The following is a 26,476-nucleotide window of genomic DNA, read 5'->3' on the forward strand; positions in this document are numbered from 1 at the left end:
GTAAAGAGACAGTCTGTAACTGCTGAATATAACTGGTGACTGTAACTATAGACTGTAGCTTCAGACTGTAACTGCACTTCAAAATTTTTCCTATTACAGTAGATTTTGGGGAAGGATGATTGAGTAGAGAGCCTTATAAAGCTCTTTACAGAGCTTTATAAAGCTCTACACAGAGCCAACTGTTGACTTTAAATTTTCGTTCTTTAGACGAACTGTTTTTCACAGTTGTGTGACATTCACCAGTAAGTTCTATGATGGTTTTACTATTGCAGGCAGCTGAGCGGATGAAGGGACGGTCGCAGAACACCTGGCTAGAAGTTGAGACAGATTCAGTGAGCATCGCCACCACCTCCGCCATGGGCGGCATCACCCACGTAAGTCTTGCCAGCCGACAGGTGCAGAAATTTACCTCGCCGACCAACACAGCAGAGTGATGGATTGGGATTCAACCTGCTGCCTGAGAAATCATTGTAGAGAGAATCAGTTCCCTTATAAAGCTATCTATACACTCGGTTCCCTTATATAGTGCCTCTGTATAAAGTCAGCTCTTATAAAGCACCTCTGTATAAAGTCAGCTTTTATAAAGCACCTCTGTATAAAATCAGCTCTTATAAAGCACCTCTTTATAAAGTCATTTCTTATAAAGTTCCTCTATACACAGTCAGCTATCTTATAAAGCTTCTCTCTATATACATGTATAGAAGAACTTTATAAGAGAACTGACTGTATCATATATATGATTTTTGACTGATGATCATGGACAGTAAGGTAAAATCTTATTTACTGACTCATACACTCTCATACGCTGACTCGTACACTGACTCATACACTGACTCATACTCATATATTTTCATACACTCACACTAAGCATACATAACTAGCAGTTTGACTCTTGTATGCTCTTAACTTATTGTTAATATAAGTTTGACCTCTCCTGACTTAGAGTTACATTTCTAAATGTAACTTTGCCTTGTTTGAACTTGCTTACCTCCCCTTCCCTATGGGTTTAGAGCTCCTAAATGAGTGTAATAGCTACAAGACAGGTGTTGTGTGATTCCTGGAGAGCATGAAGATTTGTGTGGAGCTTTACAAAGTTCCTTTCACTGTAACTTGACCAAGCTCTACACAGTGTGAGGCATCACTGTGTGAAACTTGGTCTATCAAGTTGCATTCTGTGACCCCTGGGGGTTTGGAGCTCCCCTATAGAGCAGCAGTGACCAGCAACTGAGCAAGCTTTATGAAAATTGCAACAGATGGAAGCAGACGTATGATTGTTTTCCAAGGTTATTCTACCCTTGAAGCCTCGACCCTAGGCTAGACTTTTATCACAACTGTACCATCAACCTCGTAGCCCTTCACTCTAGGCCAGACTTCTGTCACAACTGTACCATCAGCCTTGTAGCCCTTGACTCTAGGCTAGACTTCTATCACAACTGTACCATCAGCCTCATAGCCCTTGACCCTAGGCTAGAATTCTATCACAAATGTACCATCAGCCTCATAGCCCTTGACCCTAGCCTAGACTCCTATCACAACTGTACTATCAGCCTCATAGCCCTTGACCCTAGGCTAGACTCCTATCACAACTGTACCATCATCCTTGTAGCCTCAACCCTAGGCTACAGTTCTGTCACAACTGTACCATCAACCAATCCTAGGCTAGACTTCCATCTCAACTATACCATCAGTCTTGTAGCCTTGACCCTAGGCTAGACTTCTATCACAACTGTACAATCAACCTTGTAGCCTCAACACTAGGTTAGACTTCTATCGCAACTGTACCATCAACCAGGTTGTTGCTGCTGGCATTGGCTGACAACAGTCTCAGGGTTGACCATTATGTACACGTACACTCTCACATGTGGACACCCACTTCATTTATGTAGTCAAACAGGTACTATACATATGTACACAGACAGTGACTGGTGACAATCATAAATAACTGTGAACAGTCAGTTTTGGATCTTCTGGCTAGTTAGTACTAGTACTGGTGAGTGCTAGAACTAGCAGCACAGTACTAGTGTTAAACCACTGAACTGATAGTTCTAGTACTGTCTAGCTATGAGTTTCAATCCTGTCTCTGAGTTAGTTATGAAGACATTGACAATCACTGCTTGTGTGCACATGCACTTTTCTGACAGCACTCTAGTGTGTGTGCATTAGACTGGTCCAAAAAAAAATAAAGTTGTGAAATTGTTCGCTCCACAAGTTTTATTTTGTTACACTGTTCCTAAGTAACATTCAGACCAATTTTCAGGAAATTTCATTCAATTTTAGGGGTCACACAAACAGAAATCTCTCACCAACAAAAGAGAAACTGAAGAAATTTTAATTTTTGTTCCTCTTTCGCATAGCATAGCCCCAATTTTCTCTGAAAGCAGAATGACTGAATCAGTAACCAGTTTTTAGCACTTTGTTGAGTGTGAAATGAGCGAACGATTATGTGTGCAATGAAGAAGAGATACCACTCAATTTAAATAAAGCAACGTATTTGTCATGAATTTTTGGATGAGAAATCGTCAGTTTTGATCGACCTTTGCCTACCACTGGACTATGTATTCAACTGAAAAATCACTGAAAATGGGTATTTTTTCCCCAGCTGATTTCTCCCACTAAAAGCTGAAAGAAACGTTAATTAAATTCTTAATCATGTTCTCCCATCTTTTCTCTTTCAAATTCAATAAAGAAAACATAGTGTCACAACAGAAAATCTAATGCAATTTGCTTCTCAGGTTGAACAAACATCACATTTTGGCCAAACATCCCCTCAAATACCGTGGTTTTCTTGGGGGTTCCCATGGAATTTCAATGAAACAAACGGTTAATAACACAATTTATTTCATGAGACTATCAGATTCAACAGGAATTAGGTCTGTCCTATATTGGGAAAAAGTTATTAGCCTCTCAAAAGCATTTGGTTGTGTCGGGTCACTCATTTGTCACACCAACTGCCAGTAAGACGTCGCAGCACTCGCTCTTTTGTAATAATGCTTCCTCGTGCCTTCTTGAATGTTGAAATAAGGTGAGACTTTAATCTGTCCCTCTAAAATTCAGCAATCACCCGCCTTCATTAGTCTCTCCTTGGTTGGAGCAGGGAAGCAGTGATGGTGATCCACCATGAGGTGAAGAAGGTACTGTTTCTGCTCCTCATTCTTGGTCAGTGACGCATTGAACAGCTCTTTCTGCTGCATCGTTCACGACCTTCAAAGAGATCGCAGACTTCTTCATTTCCAGGAACGTCGTGTTTGTCTCCTACATTTTGGGGTCTTCATTCAAGTAGGAAGATTTTTCCTTCCCCATCTTCTGCTCAGCAATGATGCTAAACATCTTCAGCATCCTCTTAGTCTCAACCTATTTCACTCTGACTCTGACCTCTGGGACACCTTGCAAGCGATGGGGGCACCCTGGTTTCTTTTCCTGCTTGAGGTTGGTCACCATCTTGTGATTTGTCGCAGTGTCCACTTTCTCGTCGAAGAGCACGAATCCAACCAGGTGCTCTGCCAGATACCAGAGACAGCGTGCAAAGGTGATGGCAGCAGCATTCGCGATCTCTTTGTCTGGATACGCTTGAAGGGTTTGGAAGTCCAAGTCATTGCGAAGGGCTTGCACACCACATGGAGCCTCGTTCCAGAACTGGACGTAGATCAAGGCGATGAAAAGTGAGAGAATGTCCTGCTTTAGGTGAAAGAATTGTGACGTGCGAAGCATGTCACCTCGTGTCGGAAGCCGGGGAGTTGAGAAAAACTCGAGGTGACACCCTACCAACACCATTCCGGTGCACTTCATGCACTCAGTGCTGAGGATGTCATCTGCGATAGAGAGACACTAATGATGAAATTTTGGGCATCCTCTAAATATGCATGAAATACTCCAGATTTTGGCACACAGTACCAGCTCATATAGTGGAATAAAAAATTACATTGTGGAATGCACTTCCTTTGAAGTTTTAAAATTAACGTGTATTTTTGGACCAGTCTAGTGTGCATGCACTCTGCTTGTGACAGCACTCTAGTGTGTGTGCATGCACTTTGCTTGTGACAGCATTCTAGTGTGTGCATGCACTCTGCATGTGACAGCACTCTAGTATTTGTCATCACTGTATCATGTGTCTGTATCTTTCAGTTGCTGTGTCAAGTGTATATGTTTTTGCAAATTATTATTTGTTTACATGCTTTAATGTCCCCAGATGCCACTAAAACAGTGTTTGTCTACTGAAAGCGGGTTCAGTCTGCATGTAAGTATCCTGTGTCACCCTCTGTATGTATCACCCTCTGTTTGTATGTGTCACCCTCTTTAGGTATGTGTCACCCCTCTGTATGTGTCACCCTCTGTATGTGTCACCCTCTCTTTGTATGTATCACCCTCTCTCTGTATGCATCACCCTCTCTTTGTATGTGTCACTCTTTCTGTATGTGTCATTCTCTCTTTGCATGTGTCACCCTCTGTATGCATCACCCTGTTTGTATGTGTCACCCTCTGCATCATTCTATGTTTGTATGTGTCATCCTGTGTTTGTAGGTGTTATCCACTGTATGTGTCATCCTCTGTATGTCACCCTCTGTAATTGTGTCACTTTCTGTATGTGTTACCTTTCTTGTGTTTCGTCCCTAGCTAGTGTATGTATCACCATGTGTGTGTATGTGTTACCTTGCTTGTGCCTCATCCCTGGCTAGTGTATGTGTCACCTTGTGTTTGTATGTGTTACCTTGCTTGTGCCTCGTCCCTGGCTAGTGTATGTGTCACCTTGTGTTTGTATGTGTTACCTTGCTTGTGTCTTGTCCCTGGCTAGTGTATGTGTCACCTTGTGTTTGTATGTGTTACCTTGCTTGTGTCTTGTCCCTAGCTAGTGTATGTGTCACCTTGTGTTTGTATGTGTTACCTTGCTTGTGTCTTGTCCCTAGCTAGTGTATGTGTCACCTTGTGTTTGTATGTGTTACCTTGCTTGTGCCTCGTCCCTGGCTAGTGTATGTGTCACCTTGTGTTTGTATGTGTTACCTTGCTTGTGTCTTGTCCCTGGCTAGTGTATGTATCACCATGTGTGTGTATGTGTTACCTTGCTTGTGCCTCGTCCCTAGCTAGTGTATGTGTCACCTTGTGTTTGTATGTGTTACCTTGCTTGTGTCTTGTCCCTAGCTAGTGTATGTGTCACCTTGTGTTTGTATGTGTTACCTTGCTTGTGTCTTGGCCCTAGCTAGTGTATGTGTCACCTTGTGTTTGTATGTGTTACCTTGCTTGTGCCTCGTCCCTGGCTAGTGTATGTGTCACCTTGTGTTTGTATGTGTTACCTTGCTTGTGCCTCGTCCCTGGCTAGTGTATGTGTTACCTTGCTTGTGCCTCGTCCCTGGCTAGTGTATGTGTCACCATGTATCCCCTCAGCTGTGTCCTGAACTACTCTGACCTTCCTTATGTTTCTCTCTCTATATGAATCATTATTACTGTGTATCTTTAATTTCTTAATATTACTCTAGTACTATACTGTAGTACAGTACAGTATAGTCTAGTACAGTACAGTATAAGCTAGTACAGTACTGTACTGTAGTACAGTACAGTATAGTACAGTACAGTACAGTATAAGCTAGTACAGTACTATACTGTACTGTAGTACAGTACAGTATAGTCTAGTACAGTACAGTATAAGCTAGTACAGTACTGTACTGTACTGTAGTACAGTACAGTATAGTATAGGCTAGTACAGTATAGTATAGGCTAGTACAGTATAGTGTAGACTAGTACAGTATAGACTAGGACACTGCAGTATAGTATAGACTAGTACAGTATAGACTAGTACACTAGTACAGTATAGGTTAGTGCAGTACAGTATAGTCTACTACAGTATAGTATAGTATAGTCTAGTGCAGTATAGACTAATACAGTACAGTATAGACTAGTACAGTACAGTATTGACTAGTGCAGTATAGGACAGTACAGTAGTACAGTACAGTATAGGACAGTATAGTAGTACAGTGCAGTATAGGACAGTATAGTAGTACAGTACAGTATAGGACAGTATAGTAGTACAGTACAGTATAGGACAGTATAGTAGTACAGTACAGTATAGGACAGTACAGTAGTACAGTACAGTATAGGACAGTATAGTAGTACAGTACAGTATAGGACAGTATAGTAGTACAGTACAGTATAGGACAGTATAGTAGTACAGTATAGGACAGTATAGTAGTACAGTACAGTATAGGACAGTACAGTAGTACAGTACAGTATAGGACAGTACAGTAGTACAGTACAGTATAGGACAGTACAGTAGTACAGTACAGTATAGGACAGTATAGTAGTACAGTACAGTATAGGACAGTACAGTAGTACAGTATAGTATTGGACAGTACAGTAGTACAGTACAGTATAGGACAGTACAGTAGTACAGTACAATATAGGACAGTACAGTAGTACAGTACAATATAGGACAGTACAGTAGTACAGTACAATATTGGACAGTACAGTAGTACAGTATAGTATTGGACAGTACAGTATAGTACTGTATAGTACAGTACAGTACAGTATAGTACTGTATAATACAGTATAGTACAGTACAGTACAGTATAGTACTGTATAATACAGTACAGTACAGTATAGTACTGTATAATACAGTACAGTACAGTACAGTACAGTACAGTACAGTACAGTACAGTATAGGACAGTACAGTACAGGACAGTACAGTACAGTATATTACTGTATAATACAATACAGTATAATACAGTACAGTATAGTACAGTACAGTACAGGACAGTACAGTATAGTACTGTATAATACAGTACAGTACAGTACAGGATAGTACAGTATAGTACTGTATAATACAGTACAGTATAATACAGTACAGTATAGGACAGTACAGGACAGTACAGTATAGTACTGTATAATACAGTACAGTACAGGACAGTACAGTATAGTACTGTATAATACAGTACAGTACAGGACAGTACAGTATAGTACTGTATAATACAGTACAGTATAATACAGTACAGTATAGGACATTACAGTACAATATGGTACAGTACAGCACAGGTTAGTGACATAGTACCAGTCAAACATATATTTTTGCATTTTAAATAACAACCTTTCCTGGCTTAACGACTGAGTTCCGTTCCTGAGATCACATTCATAACCAGATTTGGCGCTAAGCAAGGAGTGTTCTACAATGGTAGTGGGTTTGTGTCATCCATCTTTGATATTGTTTTAATGTCACATTTGGAGCATTTATTTTTCAATGTTTATACAGTAGTGTACTGTATATTGTATTAAACAGAATACAGGAAATCAGCTCCAATATACATTATATAGGTATGCATTCTGGTCAGAGAGCTCGTTGTAAGTCCAAGTCATCGGTAAACGAGTTCATTGCTAAATTAGGAGAGGCTGTATTACCAATCTTAATGAAGTTAAGCAGTAATCTTAATAGTAGCAGGTACTAGACACACACACATACTAGCCAGTACAACTGTGCCATGGAGAGAGACTCTTTACCCACCTGCTTATAATAATTTCGGACGCTTCTCACTAAAAATTTATACACCACATGTGACCAATTAGAGGTTTGGGAAATTTTAATACATTGCCTCCTGGTGTTATGTCTGTTATAACATTTCACTGCCTCCTGGTGTTATCTGTGTTATAACATTATTACACTGCCTCCTGTTGTTATGTCTGTTATAACATTATTACACTGCCTCCTGTTGTTATGTCTGTTATAACATTATTACACTGCCTCCTGTTGTTATGTCTGTTATAACATTATTACACTGCCTCCTGTTGTTATGTCTGTTATAACATTATTACACTGCCTCCTGGTGTTATCTGTGTTATAACATTATTACACTGCCTCCTGTTGTTATGTCTGTTATAACATTATTACACTGCCTCCTGTTGTTATGTCTGTTATAACATTATTACACTGCCTCCTGTTGTTATGTCTGTTATAACATTATTACACTGCCTCCTGGTGTTATCTGTGTTATAACATTATTACACTGCCTCCTGGTGTTATCTGTGTTATAACATTATTACACTGCCTCCTGTTGTTATGTCTGTTATAACATTATTACACTGCCTCCTGTTGTTATGTCTGTTATAACATTATTACACTGCCTCCTGTTGTTATGTCTGTTATAACATTATTACACTGCCTCCTGGTGTTATCTGTGTTATAACATTATTACACTGCCTCCTGTTGTTATGTCTGTTATAACATTATTACACTGCCTCCTGGTGTTATCTGTGTTATAACATTATTACACTGCCTCCTGGTGTTATCTGTGTTATAACATTATTACACTGCCTCCTGTTGTTATGTCTGTTATAACATTATTACACTGCCTCCTGGTGTTATCTGTGTTATAACATTATTACACTGCCTCCTGTTGTTATGTCTGTTATAACATTATTGCACTGCCTCCTGGTGTTATCTGTGTTATAACATTATTACACTGCCTCCTGGTGTTATGTCTGTTATAACATTATTATGCTGCCTCCTGTTGTTATGTCTGTTATAACATTATTACACTGCCTCCTGTTGTTATGTCTGTTATAACATTATTACACTGCCTCCTGTTGTTATGTCTGTTATAACATTATAACACTGCCTCCTGGTGTTATGTCTGTTATAACATTATAACACTGCCTCCTGGTGTTTTCATACATTCTTCCATGTTAAATGTCTTAAAATCACCAGAACCAAGATATTTGGTGCTGGAAGATTTTCCAGACAGTAGTTAGTGTTCAGTAATTGTCTCTTAAACTATTGGTAAGTTGTATCTGGTGACTTATATACAACCACAATGACCAGGTTTTGCTTCTCAAAATTTACTGCCTAAACTTCAACTACATTATTTGTGGTATTCAGTAATTGTGAGTAAATGAGTGACTCTGTGACATATGGGTCAACCCTTCCTTGTTGACTGTACTTTCATTCGCATCTTAGTAAGTTGTATCCTGGTATCCATATTTCTTTGACCAAGTGATCTTTTGTCTCGATCTCTGTGAGCACAACAAACATTGTAGTATTTGACTCTGCAAGCACAATAAATATTGTATTTAGCTCTGTGAGCACAACAGACATTATATTTGCCTCTGTGAGCACAACAAATACAGTATTTGACTCAGTGAGGAGTCCACTGATGGATGGTATTTTCTTGTTAGTTGATGGCTTTACACCTTGTGTGTTTGTAAATACAGTGTTGTATTGGTGGCTTTCTTTGTTGGCATTAATATCTGTTGTTCTGGAGTGTGGGCCATTGACTGTTCTTCTGGAGTGTGGACCATTGACTGTTGTTCTGGAGTGTGGACCACTGACTGTTGTTCTGGAGTGTGGACCATTGACTGTTGTTCTGGAGTGATGACCACTGACTGTTGTTCTGGAGTGTGGACCACTGACTGTTGTTCTGGAGTGTGGACCACTGACTGTTGTTCTGGAGTGTGGACCACAGACTGTTGTTTTGTAGTGTGGACCACTGACTGTTGTTTTGTAGTGTGGACCACTGACTGTTGTTTTGTAGTGTGGACCACTGACTGTTGTTTTGGAGTGTGGACCACTGACTTGTTTTGGAGTGTGGACCACTGACTGTTGTTTTGTAGTGTGGACCACTGACTGTTGTTTTGGAGTGTGGACCACTGACTGTTGTTTTGTAGTGTGGACCACTGACTGTTGTTTTGGAGTGTGGACCACTGACTCTTGTTTTGGAGTGTGGACCACTGACTGTTGTTTTGGAGTGTGGACCACTGACTGTTGTTTTGGAGTGTGGACCACTGACTGTTGTTTTGGAGTGTGGATCACTGACTTGTTCTGGAGTGATGACCACTGACTGTTGTTCTGAAGTGTGAACCACTGACTGTTGTTCTGGAGTGATGGTCACTGACTGTTCTGGAGTGATGGTCACTGACTGTTCTGGAGTGATGGTCACTGACTGTTCTGGAGTGATGACCACTGTGTTTTGCTAGAGTGTGAACTACTGACTGTTGTTCTGGAGTGATGACCACTGACTGTTGTTCTGGAGTGATGACCACAGACTTGTTCTGGAGTGTGGACCACTGACTGTTGTTCTGGAGTGATGACCAGTGACTGTTGTTCTGGAGTGTTTACCACTGACTGTTGTTCTGGAGTGTGGACCACTGACTGTTGTTCTGGAGTGTGGACCACTGACTTGTTCTGGAGTGTGGATCACTGACTGTTGTTCTGGAGTGATGACCACTGACTGTTGTTCTGGTGTGATGACCACTGACTGTTGTTCTGGAGTGATGGTCACTGACTGTTCTGGAGTGATGACCACTGTGTTGTGCTAGAGTGTGAACTACTGACTGTTGTTCTGGAGTGATGACCACTGACTGTTGTTGTGGAGTGATGACCACAGACTTGTTCTGGAGTGTGGACCACTGACTGTTGTTCTGGAGTGATGACCACTGACTGTTGTTCTGGAGTGTGGACCACTGACTGTTGTTCTGGAAAGTGGACCACTGACTGTTGTTCTGGAGTGTGGACCACTGACTGTTGTTCTGGAGTGTGGACCACTGACTGTTGTTCTGGAGTGTGGACCACTGACTGTTGTTCTGGAGTGTGGACCACTGACTGTTGTTCTGGAGTGTGGACCACTGGCTGTTGTTCTGGAGTGATGACCACTGACTGTTGTTCTGGTGTGATGACCACTGACTGTTGTTCTGGAGTGTGGACCACTGACTGTTCTGGAGTGTGGACCACTGACTATTGTTTTGGTGTGATGACCACTGACTGTTGTTCTGGAGTGTGGATCACCGATGTTCTGGAGTGATGATAACTGAGATTTGTCCTGGAGTGTGGACCACTGACTGTTGTTCTGGAGTGATGACTACTGACTGTTGTTTGGGAGTGTGGACCACTGACTGTTGTTTTGGAGTGTGGACCACTGACTTGTTCTGGAGTGTGGACCACTGGCTGTTGTTCTGGAGTGTGGACCACTGACTGTTCTGGAGTGTGGACCACTGGCAGTTGTTATGGAGTGATGATAACTGACTGTTGTTCTGGAGTGATAACCACTGACTGTTGTTCTGGAGTCTGGACGACTGACTGTTGTTCTGGAGTGATGACCACTGTTGTTCTGGAGTGATGACCACTGACTGTTGTTCTGGAGTGATGACCACTGACTGTTGTTTGGGAGTGTGGACCACTGACTGTTGTTCTGGAGTGATGACTACTGACTGTTGTTCTGGAGTGATGACTACTGACTGTTGTTCTGGAGTGTGGACCACTGACTGTTGTTCTGGAGTGTGGACCACTGACTGTTGTTCTGGAGTGTGGACCACTGACTGTTGTTCTGGAGTGTGGACCACTGACTGTTGTTCTGGAGTGTGGACCACTGACTGTTGTTCTGGAGTGTGGACCACTAACTGTTGTTCTCGAGTGTGGACCACTGACTGTTGTTCTGGAGTGATAACCACTGACTGTTGTTCTGGAGTGATAACCACTGACTGTTGTTCTGGAGTGATGACCACAGACTTGTTCTGGAGTGTGGACCACTGACTGTTGTTCTGGAGTGTGGACCACTGACTGTTGTTCTTGAGTGTGGACCACTGACTGTTGTTCTGGAGTGTGGACCACTGACTGTTGTTCTGGAGTGTGGACCACTGACTGTTGTTCTGGCGTGTGGACCACTGACTGTTGTTCTGGAGTGTGGACCACTGACTGTTGTTCTGGAGTGTGGACCACTGACTGTTGTTCTGGAGTGTGGACCACTGGCTGTTGTTCTGGAGTGATGACCACTGACTGTTGTTCTGGTGTGATGACCACTGACTGTTGTTCTGGAGTGTGGACCACTGACTGTTCTGGAGTGTGGACCAGTGACTATTGTTTTGGTGTGATGACCACTGACTGTTGTTCTGGAGTGTGGATCACCGATGTTCTGGAGTGATGATAACTGAGATTTGTCCTGGAGTGTGGACCACTGACTGTTGTTCTGGAGTGATGACTTCTGACTGTTGTTTTGGAGTGTGGACCACTGACTTGTTCTGGAGTGTGGACCACTGACTTGTTCTGGAGTGTGGACCACTGGCTGTTGTTCTGGAGTGTGGACCACTGACTGTTCTGGAGTGTGGACCACTGGCAGTTGTTATGGAGTGATGATAACTGACTGTTGTTCTGGAGTGATAACCACTGACTGTTGTTCTGGAGTATGGACCACTGACTGTTGTTCTGGAGTGATGACCACTGTTGTTCTGGAGTGATGACCACTGACTGTTGTTCTGGAGTGATGACCACTGACTGTTGTTTGGGAGTGATGACTACTGACTGTTGTTCTGGAGTGATGACTACTGACTGTTGTTTGGGAGTGTGGACCACTGACTGTTGTTCTGGAGTGTGGATGACTGACTGTTGTTCTGGAGTGTGGACCACTGACTGTTGTTCTGGAGTGTGGACCACTAACTGTTGTTCTCGAGTGTGGACCACTGACTGTTGTTCTGGAGTGATAACCACTGACTGTTGTTCTGGAGTGATAACCACTGACTGTTGTTCTGGAGTGTGGACCACTAACTGTTGTTCTAGAGTGATGACCAATGACTGTTGTTCTGGAGTGTGGCTCACTGACTGTTGTTCTGGAGTGTGAACCACTGACTGTTGTTCTGGAGTGTGGACCACTAACTGTTGTTCTAGAGTGATGACCAATGACTGTTGTTCTGGAGTGTGGCTCACTGACTGTTGTTCTCGAGTGATGACCACTGACTGTTGTTCTGGAGTGTGGATCACTGATTGTTGTTCCAGAGTGTGAACCACTGACTGATATTCTGGAGTAATGACCACTGACTTGTTCTGGAGTGTGGACCACTGACTGTTGTTCTGAAGTGGTGGTCATTCACTGTTCTTCTGGACTGGTGGTCACTGACTGTTGTTCTCGAGTGATGACCACTGACTGTTGTTCTGGAGTGTGCACCACTAACTCTTGTTCTGGAGTGATGACCAATGACTGTTGTTCTGGAGTGTGAACCACTGACTGCTATTCTGGAGTAATGACCACTGACTTGTTCTGGAGTGTGGACCACTGACTGTTGTGATGATCACTGACTGTTGTGTCACTAGTGTGTTTTTTGTTTATTTATTGTTTCTCAATATTGTCTTATTAAAGATATTTTTAATTGTTTTTATATTTATGATTCTCACATTTTCATGATTTTCCTCCCATCATTTTTCCTGCATCAATTTTCCTTCAGTTTGAGGGAATGAGGTCATCAGACTCATATCCTGCCATCCCCCCAGTTGGCCAGGCATCATGTGAGCCCTTGTGAGTTTAGTGCTTCACCCCCCCATTGTGATGACTGTTATCCTTCTCTGTCAGATCCCCGCTAACCGTCGCATGTCATCGGAGAGCGGGTTGAGCTCCTCGCAGAACCTCCGCCGCAATAACAGCAAGACCAGCCGCCGCAACCTCAAGCCCTCCGACTCCATCGCCTCCAGCATCGGTTCCAACCTCAACCGTGTCGGAGGTGCGCAGGACCTCACTAAGGTACGTCAACCTTCACTACCTCACTAAGGTATGTCAATCTTCACTACATCACTAGGGTACATCAACCTCCACTACATCACTAAGGTACATCAACCTCCACTACATCACTAGGGTACATCAACCTCCACTGCATCACTAAGGTACATCAACCTCCACTACATCACTAGGGTACATCAACCTCCACTACATCACTAGGCTACATCAACCTTACAATACAATACAATTTTTCTTTCTTTCCAAAGGTTACAGAGAATGGGTACATAAGAGAGGACAGACGCGGAGTTATGTAAACAAACCAGGCAAACGTGTCTGGTTTTGGTTCATAAGTAAGTTACGTTATTCAGGTATACACTAATACAGAGATTATCATACATAGCAGCATATGTGTAAAGAACCTAAGATAACCCAAAAAAGTCAGTGATTTATTTTTATTGGGAAGTTACTTATTTCCATTGAGACTGACTTATTTCCATTGTATTTTGGTCTAATATTTTTTAGTAGGTAGTAGGTTGGTAGACAGCAACCACCCAGGGAAGTACTACCGTCCTGCCAGATGACTTTGAAACAGAAACCTGTAACTGTTTTGCATGATGGTAGGATTGCTGGTTTCTTTTTCTGTCTCATAAACACGCTAGATAACAGGGATATCTTGCTACTCCTACTTACACTTTGGTCACACTTCACAGACACGCACATATATATATATATATCTTTTCTTCTTTCAACGTACCAGCCGTATCCCACTGAGGTGGGGTGGCCCAAAAGAAAAAACTGAAGTTTCTCCTTTTAAATTTAGTAATATATACAGGAGAAGGGGTTACTAGCCCCTTGCTCCCGGCATTTTAGTTGCCTCTTACAACATGCATGGCTTACGGATATATATGTATATATGTATATATATGTATATATATATATATATATATATGTATATATATATATATATTCTTTCAACGTACCAGCCGTATCCCACTGAGGTGGGGTGGCCCAAAAGAAAAAACTGAAGTTTCTCCTTTTAAATTTAGTAATATATACAGGAGAAGGGGTTACTAGCCCCTTGCTCCCGGCATTTTAGTCGCCTCTTACAACACGCATGGCTTACAGAGGAAGAATTCTGTTCCACTTCCCCATGGAGATAAGAGGAAATAAACAAGAACAAGAATTAGAAAGAAAATAGAAGAAAACCCAGAGGGGTGTGTATATATATGCTTGTACATGTATGTTTAGTGTGACCTAAGTGTAAGTAGAAGTAGCAAGACTTACCTGTAATCTTGCATATTTATGAGACAGACAAAAGACACCAGCAATCCTACCATCATGTAAAACAATTACAGGCTTTCGTTTTACACTCACTTGGCAGGACGGTAGTACCTCCCTGGGCGGTTGCTGTCTACCAACCTACTACCTAGGATATATATATATATATATATATATATATATATATATATATATATATATATATATATATATATATATATATGTATATATATATAAATATATATATAAATATATATATAAATATATATATATATATATATATATATATATATATATATATAAATATATATATATATAAATATATATATATATATATATATATATATATATATATATAAGTGTATAAACTAAGGGAGGAGGAAGTTAGGGCGAGATATAAGCGACTATTGGCAGAAAGGTGGGCTAGTGCAAAGATGAGTAGTGGGGGGGTTGAAGAGGGTTGGAATAGTTTTAAAAATGCAGTATTAGAATGTGGGGCAGAAGTTTGTGGTTATAGGAGGGTGGGGGCAGGAGGAAAGAGGAGTGATTTGTGGAATGATGAAGTAAAGGGTGTGATAAAAGAGAAAAAGGTAGCTTACGAGAGGTTTTTACAAAGCAGAAGTGTTATAAGAAGAGCAGAGTATATGGAGAGTAAAAGAAAGGTGAAGAGAGTGGTGAGAGTGCAAAAGGACAGCAGATGAAAGAGTGGGAGAGGCACTGTCAAGAAATTTTAATGAAAATAAGAAAAAATTTTGGAGTGAGTTAAACAAGTTAAGAAAGCCTAGGGAAAGTATGGATTTGTCCGTTAAAAACAGATTAGGGGAGTTAGTAGATGGGGAGAGGGAGGTATTAGGTAGATGGCGAGAATATTTTGAGGAACTTTTAAATGTTGAGGAAGAAAGGGAGGCGGTAATTTCATGCACTGGCCAGGGAGGTATACCATCTTTTAGGAGTGAAGAAGAGCAGAATGTAAGTGTGGTGGAGGTACGTGAGGCATTACGTAGAATGAAAAGGGGGTAAAGCAGCTGGAACTGATGGGATCATGACAGAAATGTTAAAAGCAGGGGGGGATATAGTGTTGGAGTGGTTGGTACTTTTGTTTAATAAATGTATGAAAGAGGGGAAGGTTCCTAGGGATTGGCGGAGAGCATGTATAGTCCCTTTATATAAAGGGAAAGGGAACAAAAGAGATTGTAAAAATTATAGAGGAATAGGTTTACTGAGTATACCAGGAAAAGTATACGGTAGAGGTATAATTGAAAGAATTAGAGGTAAGACAGAATGTAGAATTGCGGATGAGCAAGGAGGCTTCAGAGTGGGTAGGGGATGTGTAGATCAAGTGTTTACATTGAAGCATATATGTGAACAGTATTTAGATAAAGGTAGGGAAGTTTTTATTGCATTTATGGATTTAGAAAAGGCATATGATAGAGTGGATAGAGGAGCAATGTGGCAGATGTTGCAAGTTTATGGAATAGGTGGTAAGTTACTAAATGCTGTAAAGAGCTTTTATGAGGATAGTGAGGCTCAGGTTAGGGTGTGTAGAAGAGAGGGAGAATACTTCCCGGTAAAAGTAGGTCTTAGACAGGGATGTGTAATGTCACCATGGTTGTTTAATATATTTATAGATGGGGTTGTAAAAGAAGTAAATGCTAGGGTGTTCGGGAGAGGGGTGGGATTAAATTATGGGGAATCAAATTCAAAATGGGAATTGACACAGTTACTTATTGCTGATGATACTGTGCTTATGGGAGATTCTAAAGAAAAATTGCAAAGGTTAGTGGATGAGTTTGAGAATGTGTGTAAAGGTAGAAAGTTGAAAGTGAACATAGAAAAGAGTAAGGTGATGAGGGTATCAAATGATTTAGATGAAGAAAAATTGGATATCAAATTGGGGAGGTGAGTGGTGCGTTGAGGTATATGTGGAGTCAAAAAAACGTTATCTATGGAGGCAAAGAAGGGAATGTATGAAAGTATAGTAGTACCAACACTCTTATATGGATGTGAAGCTTGGGTGGTAAATGCAGCAGCGAGGAGACGGTTGGAGGCAGTGGAGATGTCCTGTCTAAGGGCAATGTGTGGTGTAAATATTATGCAGAAAATTCGGAGTGTGGAAATTAGGAGAAGGTGTGGAGTTAATAAAAGCATTAGTCAGAGGGTAGAAGAGGGGTTGTTGAGGTGGTTTGGTCATTTAGAGAGAATGGATCAAAGTAGAATGACATGGAAAGCATATAAATCTATAGGGGAAGGAAAGGGGTAGGGGTCATCCTCGAAAGGGTTGGAAAGAGGGGGTAAAGGAGGTTTTGTGGGCGAGGGGCTTGGACTTCCAGCAAGCGTGCATGAGAGTGTTAGATAGGAGTGAATGGAGACGAATGATACTTGGGACCTGACAATTTGTTGGAGTGTGAGCAGGGTAATATTTAGTGAAGGGATTCAGGAAAACCGGTTATTTTCTTATAGTCGGACTTGAGTCCTGGAAATGGGAAGTACAATGCCTTCACTTTAAAGGAGGGGTTTGGGATATTGGCAGTTTGGAGGGATATGTTGTGTATCTTTATACGTATATGCTTCTAAACTGTTGTATTCTGAACACCTCTGCAAAAGCAGTGATAATGTGTGAGTGTGTTGAAAGTGTTGAATGATGATGAAAGTATTTACTTTTTGGGGATTTTCTTTCTTTTTTGGGTCACCCTGCCTCGGTGGGAGACGACCGACTTGTTGAAAAATATATATATATATATATATATATATATATATATATATATATATATATATATATATATATATATATATATATATATATATATATATATGTACATCTAGGTTTTTCTCCTTTTTCTAAATAGCTCTTGTTCTTCTTTATTTCTTCTATTGCCCATGGGGAAGTGGAAAAGAATCTTTCCTCCGTAAGCCATGTGTGTCGTATGAGGCGACTAAAATGCCGGGAGCAATGGGCTAGTAACCCCTTCTCCTGTAGACGTTTACTAAAAAAGAGAAGAAGAAAAACTTTATAAAACTGGGATGCTTGAATGTGCGTGGATGTAGTGCGGATGACAAGAAACAGATGATTGCTGATGTTATGAATGAAAAGAAGTTGGATGTCCTGGCCCTAAGTGAAACAAAGCTGAAGGGGGTAGGGGAGTTTCGGTGGGGGGAAATAAATGGGATTAAATCTGGAGTATCTGAGAGAGTTAGAGCAAATGAAGGGGTAGCAGTAATGTTGAAAGATCAGTTATGGAAGGAGAAAAGAGAATATGAATGTGTAAATTCAAGAATTATGTGGATTAAAGTAAAGGTTGGATGCGAAAAGTGGGTCATAATAAGCGTGTATGCACCTGGAGAAGACAGGAATATAGAGGAGAGAGAGAGAAATTTTGGGAGATGTTAAGTGAATTTATAGGAGCCTTTGAACCAAGTGAGAGAGTAATTGTGGTAGGGGATCTGAATGCTCAAGTAGGAGAAACTTATAGAGAGGGTGTGGTAGGTAAGTTTGGGGTGCCAGGTGTAAATGATAATGGGAGCCCTTTGATTGTACTTTGTATAGAAAGGGATTTAGTTATAGGTAATACATATTTTAGGAAAAAGAGGATAAATAAGTATACAAGATATGATGTAGGGCAAAATGACAGTAGTTTGTTGGATTATGTATTGGTAGATAAAAGATAGTTGAGTAGACTTCAGGATGTACATGTTTATAGAGGGGCCACAGATATATCAGATCACTTTTTAGTTGTAGCTACATTGAGAGTAAAAGGTAGATGGGATACAAGGAGAATAGAAGCATCAGGGAAGAGAGAGGTGGAGGTTTATAAACTAAAAGAGGAGGCAGTTAGGGTAAGATATAAACAGCTGTTGGAGGATAGATGGGCTAATAAGAGCATAGGCAATGGGGTCGAAGAGGTATGGGGTAGGTTTCAAAATGTAGTGTTAGAGTGTTCAGCAGAAGTTTGTGGTTACAGGAAGGTGGGTGCGGGAGGGAAGAGGAGCGATTGGTGGAATGATGATGTAAAGAGAGTAGTAAGGGAGAAAAAGTTAGCATATGAGAAGTTTTTACAAAGTAGAAATGATGCAAGCAGGGAAGAGTTTATGGAGAAAAAGAGAGAGGTTAAGAGAGTGGTGAAGCAATGTAAAAAGAGAGCAAATGTGAGAGTGGGTGAGATGTTATCAACAAATTTTGTTGAAAATAAGAAAAAGTTTTGGAGTGAGATTAACAAGTTAAGGAAGCCTAGAGAACAAATGGATTTGTCAGTTAAAAATAGGAGAGGAGAGTTATTAAATGGAGAGTTAGAGGTATTGGGAAGATGGAGGGAATATTTTGAGGAATTGTTAAATGTTGATGAAGATAGGGAAGCTGTGATTTCGTGTATAGGGCAAGGAGGAGTAACATCTTGTAGGAGTGAGGAAGAGCCAGTTGTGAGTGTGGGGGAAGTTCGTGAGGCAGTAGGTAAAATGAAAGGGGGTAAGGCAGCCGGGATTGATGGGATAAAGATAGAAATGTTAAAAGCAGGTGGGGATATAATTTTGGAGTGGTTGGTGCAATTATTTAATAAATGTATGGAAGAGGGTAAGGTACCTAGGGATTGGCAGAGAGCATGCATAGTTCCTTTGTATAAAGGCAAAGGGGACCAAAGAGAGTTCAAAAATTATAGGGGGATAAGTTTGTTGAGTGTACCTGGTAAAGTGTATGGTAGAGTTATTATTGAAAGAATTAAGAGTAAGACGGAGAATAGGATAACAGATGAACAAGGAGGCTTTAGGAAAGGTAGGGGGTGTGTGGACCAGGTGTTTACAGTGAAACACATAAGTGAACAGTATTTAGATAAGGCTAAAGAGGTCTTTGTGGCATTTATGGATTTGGAAAAGGCGTATGACAGGGTGGATAGGGGGGCAATGTGGCAGATGTTGCAGGTGTATGGTGTAGGAGGTAGGTTACTGAAAGCAGTGAAGAGTTTTTACGAGGATAGTGAGGCTCAAGTTAGAGTATGTAGGAAAGAGGGAAATTATTTCCCAGTGAAAGTAGGCCTTAGACAAGGATGTGTGATGTCACCGTGGTTGTTTAATATATTTATAGATGGGGTTGTAAGAGAAGTAAATGCGAGGGTCTTGGCAAGAGGCGTGGAGTTAAAAGATAAAGAATCACACATAAAGTGGGAGTTGTCACAGTTGCTCTTTGCTGATGACACTGTGCTCTTGGGAGATTCTGAAGAGAAGTTGCAGAGATTGGTGGATGAATTTGGTAGGGTATGCAAAAGAAGAAAATTAAAAGTGAATACAGGAAAGAGTAAGTTTATGAGGATAACAAAAAGATTAGGTGATGAAAGATTGGATATCAGATTGGAAGAAGAGGGTATGGAGGAGGTGAATGTATTCAGATATTTGGGAGTGGACGTGTCAGCGGATGGGTCTATGAAAGATGAGGTGAATCATAGAATTGATGAGGGGAAAAGGGTGAGTGGTGCACTTAGGAGTCTGTGGAGACAAAGAACTTGGTCCTTGGAGGCAAAGAGGGGAATGTATGAGAGTATAGTTTTACCAACGCTCTTATATGGGTGTGAAGCATGGGTGATGAATGTTGCAGTGAGGAGAAGGCTGGAGGCAGTGGAGATGTCATGTCTGAGGGCAATGTGTGGTGTGAATATAATGCAGAGAATTCGTAGTTTGGAAGTTAGGAGGAGGTGCGGGATTACCAAAACTGTTGTCCAGAGGGCTGAGGAAGGGTTGTTGAGGTGGTTCGGACATGTAGCGAGAATGGAGCGAAACAGAATGACTTCAAGAGTGTATCAATCTGTAGTGGAAGGAAGGCTGGGTAGGGGTTGGCCTAGGAAAGGTTGGAGGGAGGGGCTAAAGGATGTTTTGTGTGCAAGGGGCTTGGACTTCCAGCAGGCATGCATGAGCGTGTTTGATAGGAGTGAATGGAGACAAATGGTTTTTAATATTTGACGTGCTGTTGGAGTGTGAGCAAAGTAACCTTTATGAAGGGGTTCAGGGAAACCGGCAGGCCGGACTTGAGTCCTGGAGATGGGAAGTACAGTGCCTGCACTCTGAAGGAGGGGTGTTAATGTTGCAGTTTAAAAACTGTAGTGTAAAGTACCCTTCTGGCAAGACAGTGATGGAGTGAATGATGGTGAACGTTTTTCTTTTTTGGGCCACCCTGCCTTGGTGGGAATCGGCCAGTGTGATGATAATAAAAAAAATTTTTAGTAGTTTGTCATTAACAGTGTCTGTTAGTCTAGTTGGGTTTGGGTGAGAGAAGACATAAGTAGTGTCATCTGCAAACAAAACAGGTTTAAGGAGTTTAGATGCATTTGGGAAGTCATTGATTTAAATGAGAAAGAGAAGTAGGCCAAGGACACTACCCTGTGAGACTCCAACAATAACAGGTTATATAGTGGAGTTAATGCCATTTGTGTGTATGTACTGGCTTCTGATGCTAAGATAAGATTTTAAGTAATCAAGAGATTGTCCTCTGACCCCATAATGTTCAAGTTTAGGTGCAATAGGTCATGGTCCACTGTATCAAATCCATTTTGTAGGTCTATGAAAAGTCCCAGGTGAATTTAATTTTTTCGAGTGCTGTATATAGAAGTTCAAGAATATGAATAATTGCATCATTAATACTTTTTATCGGCCTAAATCCAAACTGACAAGAGTTAAATATGTTGTGGGATACTAAGTAGAAGTAGACTTGTTTATCAATTAATTTTTTGAAGATTTTAGATAGTAGGGGCAAGTTTGATATAAGCCTATAGTTATTCAATTCAGTCAGATCACCTCCTTTGAGGATCGGGGTAACCCTTGCTGTCATAAGTATGGATGGGAAGGTAGAAGAATCAATGGATTTGTTAAAATGAGTTAAAATTATTGATGACAACACATGAGATGCTTTTTTGTACATGAATGGTGGTAAGTTATTTAGGTCTCATGTCTTGTTCTTTAGTGTTTTGATGATGAGCGAGATTTCTGTAGGGTTTGTTGGGGCTAGAAATAAAGTATTTGAGTAGTTACCAGTGAGATAGTCTTTTGGCTGAGTGTTTACATTTGGGATTTTGCTTTGTTCCTACGGTTGAGAAAAAGACATTAAGTTTGTTGGCAGTATCTGTTGGCTGGAGGAGAGGTTCTTCTGGTATTGTTAAGTTAATCGCTCTGCTTTGAGACAGCTTTTTGGATCCTAGAATTTCAAATAGGGTTTTCTAGGTCTTTTTCATATTCCCTTTTATGTCATAAAATCTGTTTTTGTAATACAGTTTTTTAGACCTTATTAGATTAGTAAATATTGACGAATAATGTTTTGTCAGATCCTTTGTTATTAGACCCATTCTGTACTATTTTTCATATAGATGTTTTTATCAGTGGATTTGAGGATGGTGTTTGTAAGCCAGGGGCTGTTTAGTCTCTTTGCTGTGATCTGCTTTGTTTTTATTGGGCAATGCCTGTTATATAGAGGTTTTGAGTTTTTTTGTAAGAAAATTTTGACAGATTCATCAATATCGGGGTTGACTGCTGGCTCACTCTGCCAGTCAGTGTTACTTAATGCTGAAATAAAGTTATGTATTAACTGACGACTCGTCATGTAGTTGGAATCAAATTGGTTATGAGAAAGGTGGGATAGTGGTTAGTGGTGTTATCTGTGATTATGCCTGCTTTTAATGGGGATATAGTGTTGGTCCAGATATAGTCAAGTAACGAGGCACTTGTCTTAGAGATTCTTCTTGGTTTAGTTATAGATGGCAGAAGTAAGCAGTTGCTCAGTGTTTGTGAATTCAGTTACTTGTGGGTTGTGGTCATGGATGAGGTTTATGTTGAAGTCACCTGTAAGTATCAGGTGGTGTTTATTCATCTCTGTGTCAGTTATCATGTTTCTTAGGTTTTCACTAAATGAGTAAATATTGGAGTGTGGTACCCTGTACAGTACATTGCTCCAACTGTTAGTTTTTTCTTTTCAGTTTTTGGAATTAAATTTAGCAAATGTATATTCACCATATTCACCCTATGTGCAAGTAGATTTAATACATTCAGGTTCATCAGAGTAGCACATAGCTGTGCCACCTCCTAATTGATCGGGCCTACAATTGTGTATGGCCATGTAGCCAGGTATGGCATAGATGTTTGTAGCATCGTGTTTTAGCCAGATTTCAGTGAGGGTAATGATAGACATACTGACATTTAGAGAATTGAGTAGTGCCTGGAGGTCATCACAGTGTTTACTTAATGATCTGGCATTATAATTGAATACTATTACAGTGGACCCTCAAATTTCGAGCGTATTGCTTATTGAACTCTTCGAAAATTGACCGCTTTTTTTTTACGAACCAACTTTGTCCCTATTATTGAACTCGCCCCTTCTTTCGAACCGCCAGGTACCGGACCTGTCCGCCAGCCCACTCTGTCTGCGTCCCCACGCAGGTGCCATGAGCCAGTCTGGCTTTGTTGATGCTTGAGTGAACACTAACCTGCAGTCTCATTCAAACATTTTACGATTAATTCATTGTGTTTAGTGCTTGTGGGACTGTGAAATAAGCTACTATGGGCCCAAAGAAACTTGCTAGTGGTACCCCTGTGGTAAAGAAAGGGAGAAACACCATAGATGTGAAGAAGGAAATAATACAGAAGTATGAGAGTGGTGTGCAACTTGTTGAGCTTGCCAGAAACAGAGGACTGTGGACAGTTATTTTGTGAGACAGGGGTCCAGTGACTCTCAAACTGGTCCTAGTGGCATTAAAAGACAGAGAAGGAAAGTAACCCCAGAGAGGGCTTTGATACCTAAAGTCCTTATGGAGGGGTCCAGTGACTCTCAAGCTGGTCCTAGTGGCATTAAAAGACAGAGAAGGAAAGTAACCCCAGAGAGGGCTTTGATACCTAAAGTCCTTATGGAGGGGTCCAGTGACTCTCAAGCTGGTCCTAGTGGCATTAAAAGACAGAGAAGGGAGGTAACCCCAGAGAGGGCTTTGATACCTAAAGTCCTTATGGAGGGGGATTCCCCTTCCAAATGCTAACCACAACTCTCTCCTCCTCCCTATCTTCCAGATGCCATCACCAATCTTCAATAAAGGTAAGTAAAAATATTATTTTATATGTTTATTTAAATTTATTAATAATTGTACACTATATTTGTTGTGTGTATGTAAAACTATAATGTAATACTGTATATAAAATGTATTTTTTTGTGAATATTTTTGGGTTTCTGGAACGGATTAATTGTATTTCCATTATTTCTTATGGGAAATATTGCTTCGCCTTTCAGACTTTTCGACTCTAGAACTACAGTAAGGCCCCGCTTTACGGCATTTTGCCTTACAGCGTTCCACTAATACAGCTATGTCAAATTATGACCAAAATTTGCTATACGGCAAGCAGTCTTTCAAATACGGCACCCCCACCGGGTTTGTTTACATTTTCTGTGACCACATCTATTATGTCTGGAAACTTTCCAAAATTTCAAGTGTTTTAAAGTTACTGCATATTTTATATGTACTCTGATAATTATACTTATGTGTACCTGTACCTAAATATACTTACACACTGTGCTGGTGTGCAGGTACACATTAAAATCGCTAAGTTTCTCTCTACTCATGACGCCAATACTACTTAATAATAATCACTCTTGGGCACACTAAATGTCTTATTTTACATCAATATAGGTATTTTCATTAATCCATCTATGATATTTCCTCAAAATTATATATGAAACCCATTACATAGCATATAAATATGATACATACACTAAAAAAAATTGATGTAAATATGAGATTTGTTTACAAAGCAGCTGTGTTGGTAGTGTCGGAAGAATTACGTTTTCTCTAGTCAAACACTGGGGGCTAACTGTAGAAAAATATTCTTTTCGTATGCCTTTACTCTATGTATAGCAATTCATGACCCTTGTGGGTTTAGTGCTTTTTTATAATAAATAATAATAATAATAATAATAATTATTATTATTATTATTTGTGAAGGCTTACTCAGCCCTGTAACAACTTCAGACAGTATTACTCAGGCTGGCTCCTCCTCAGGAAAATTAATGAATAGAAAAAGAAATAATAATTCACAAAGATAAACACTTTATTATTTATTAAATCAAACATAAAACAATAAAACATGAAAGGTATATCCTATTTGAAAGAAAAATGAAAAATGAAAAATGAAATGAATAAAATAACATTTGAACTCAACGCTAATATCTACAGGGGTGTCTGGTGTTGGTGACACTGTTGTTGAAATCGTAGCCGTTGCTGATGATGGGGTGGGGGGGGTCACAGGTGTTGGTGACCATCCACTGGCTAGTTCTTCACAGTATACCAGTGAGTAATCTCTCCCGATGACAGGAAAGCAGGTTCTTTACCGCTGCAATGATGTGGGGTTACGTCCTGCAATTTCATACAGGTGCACAGGTACTTAAATGCAAAATGGGGAAGTCTCTGGATGTTAGTCCTTCTCCTGTTCTTCTCGTTGATTGACAGGTGACCCTCACTGTCATCCAAGCTGAAAAGATAGACAGGTTACCCACTGCTTAAATAATCACTCTCCATGGCAGTGTACAATACTCAAAAGACATGGTGATTATTACAACAGTCAACCTAGAGCAAGACTGAAAGGACTAAGTTTATTATTGGTCAAAAGTGAAGCTTTTAACCAATAAATCCACTAGAATACAAGGCAGGCATGTACTTACAGTAGTGTTGGGAGCTGCGAGTCGAGTGATTTACTGTTTGACCAGAGCCCCATACGTCACCTTTCGAGAGGGGGGGGGAAGAGGGAGGGGAAGGGATAGCGGGAGCTAGACTGACCCTACGTTAACAAGCAGCCGGCAATCAAGCTATCACTTTAGGGGTGGGGGGGAGAAAAGGCGGGAAAAACGAGAGCGTGACTTACCCTACCTTAACTAGTAGCCGGCAATGAAACTATCACTTTCGGGGAGGGGGAAGAAAGGCGGGAGCGTGACTTACCCTGCCTTAACTAGTAGCCGGTAATGAAACTATTGTTACTATATTGCTACTCCTATCTATTGAACTTTTCCCTCACACTCCCCCATACCAAGACTTATAGTCAAGGAGTATAAGAAGAATAGGCGAGGAAAAAGTTCTAACATGTGGAAGTCGCGTAAGGCAACAAATTTTCTACTGACTGTCACGACTTAACCAGTCAGAGAAATAATTGGATGAACCACTGATATACACAATATGGAACTTAAAAGCCTGGAGTGCCAATGTCAACCTCAAGAGGCGACTGTTGGTTCCCTTAAAAGTTTATAGGTATATCAAAGGTTTGTGATCCATTTCTAAAATGAATTCTTTTCCCAGCAAATAAAATTTAACTTTGGAGATACCCCACACAAGGGCTAAACATTCCTTTTCTATTGTGAAGTATCTTGTTTCTGCGGGAAGGAGTTTCCGGCTTAGGAAGCATACAAGGAAGGGAGTACCATCATGGTATTGTAGTAACACTGCACCTAAGCCAGTATTGGAGGCATCAGTTCTCAAACAAAATGTTTTATTAATATCTGGAATCTTAAGTATAGGGTCTTTCGAGAAGATACTTTTAATCTCATTAAACTTTTCCCGAGCTACGTCGGAAAGTTCAAGAGGTTCCTTCACAGACTTTTTAAGGAAATCCGATAAGATGCCTGTAAGATCAGCAAGATTCGGGATAAACCGTGCATAAAAATTTACAGAACCAAGAAAGCTTCGCATGAGCTTCTTGGTTTTGGGGAATTTAAATTCTAATAAAGCTTTGATCTTACTGGGGAGAGGCTGCA

At 40.6% G+C, this 26,476-nt stretch overlaps 1 protein-coding gene across 1 annotated transcript in view; it reads left to right on the forward strand.

The window, feature by feature from the left end:
• Positions 1–26,476, forward strand: part of Arms (Ankyrin repeat-rich membrane spanning) — a 707,292-nt gene that overhangs the window by 332,109 nt on the left and 348,707 nt on the right. The window contains exons 16-17 of the mRNA XM_070095086.1: positions 273–374; positions 13,306–13,473. Of these exons, the coding sequence (XP_069951187.1) occupies positions 273–374; positions 13,306–13,473 (270 nt within the window). The remainder of the gene's footprint in view (positions 1–272; positions 375–13,305; positions 13,474–26,476) is intronic.

This window comes from Cherax quadricarinatus, chromosome 49 (assembly GCF_038502225.1).
Source record: "Cherax quadricarinatus isolate ZL_2023a chromosome 49, ASM3850222v1, whole genome shotgun sequence".
NCBI lineage: Eukaryota > Metazoa > Arthropoda > Malacostraca > Decapoda > Parastacidae > Cherax > Cherax quadricarinatus.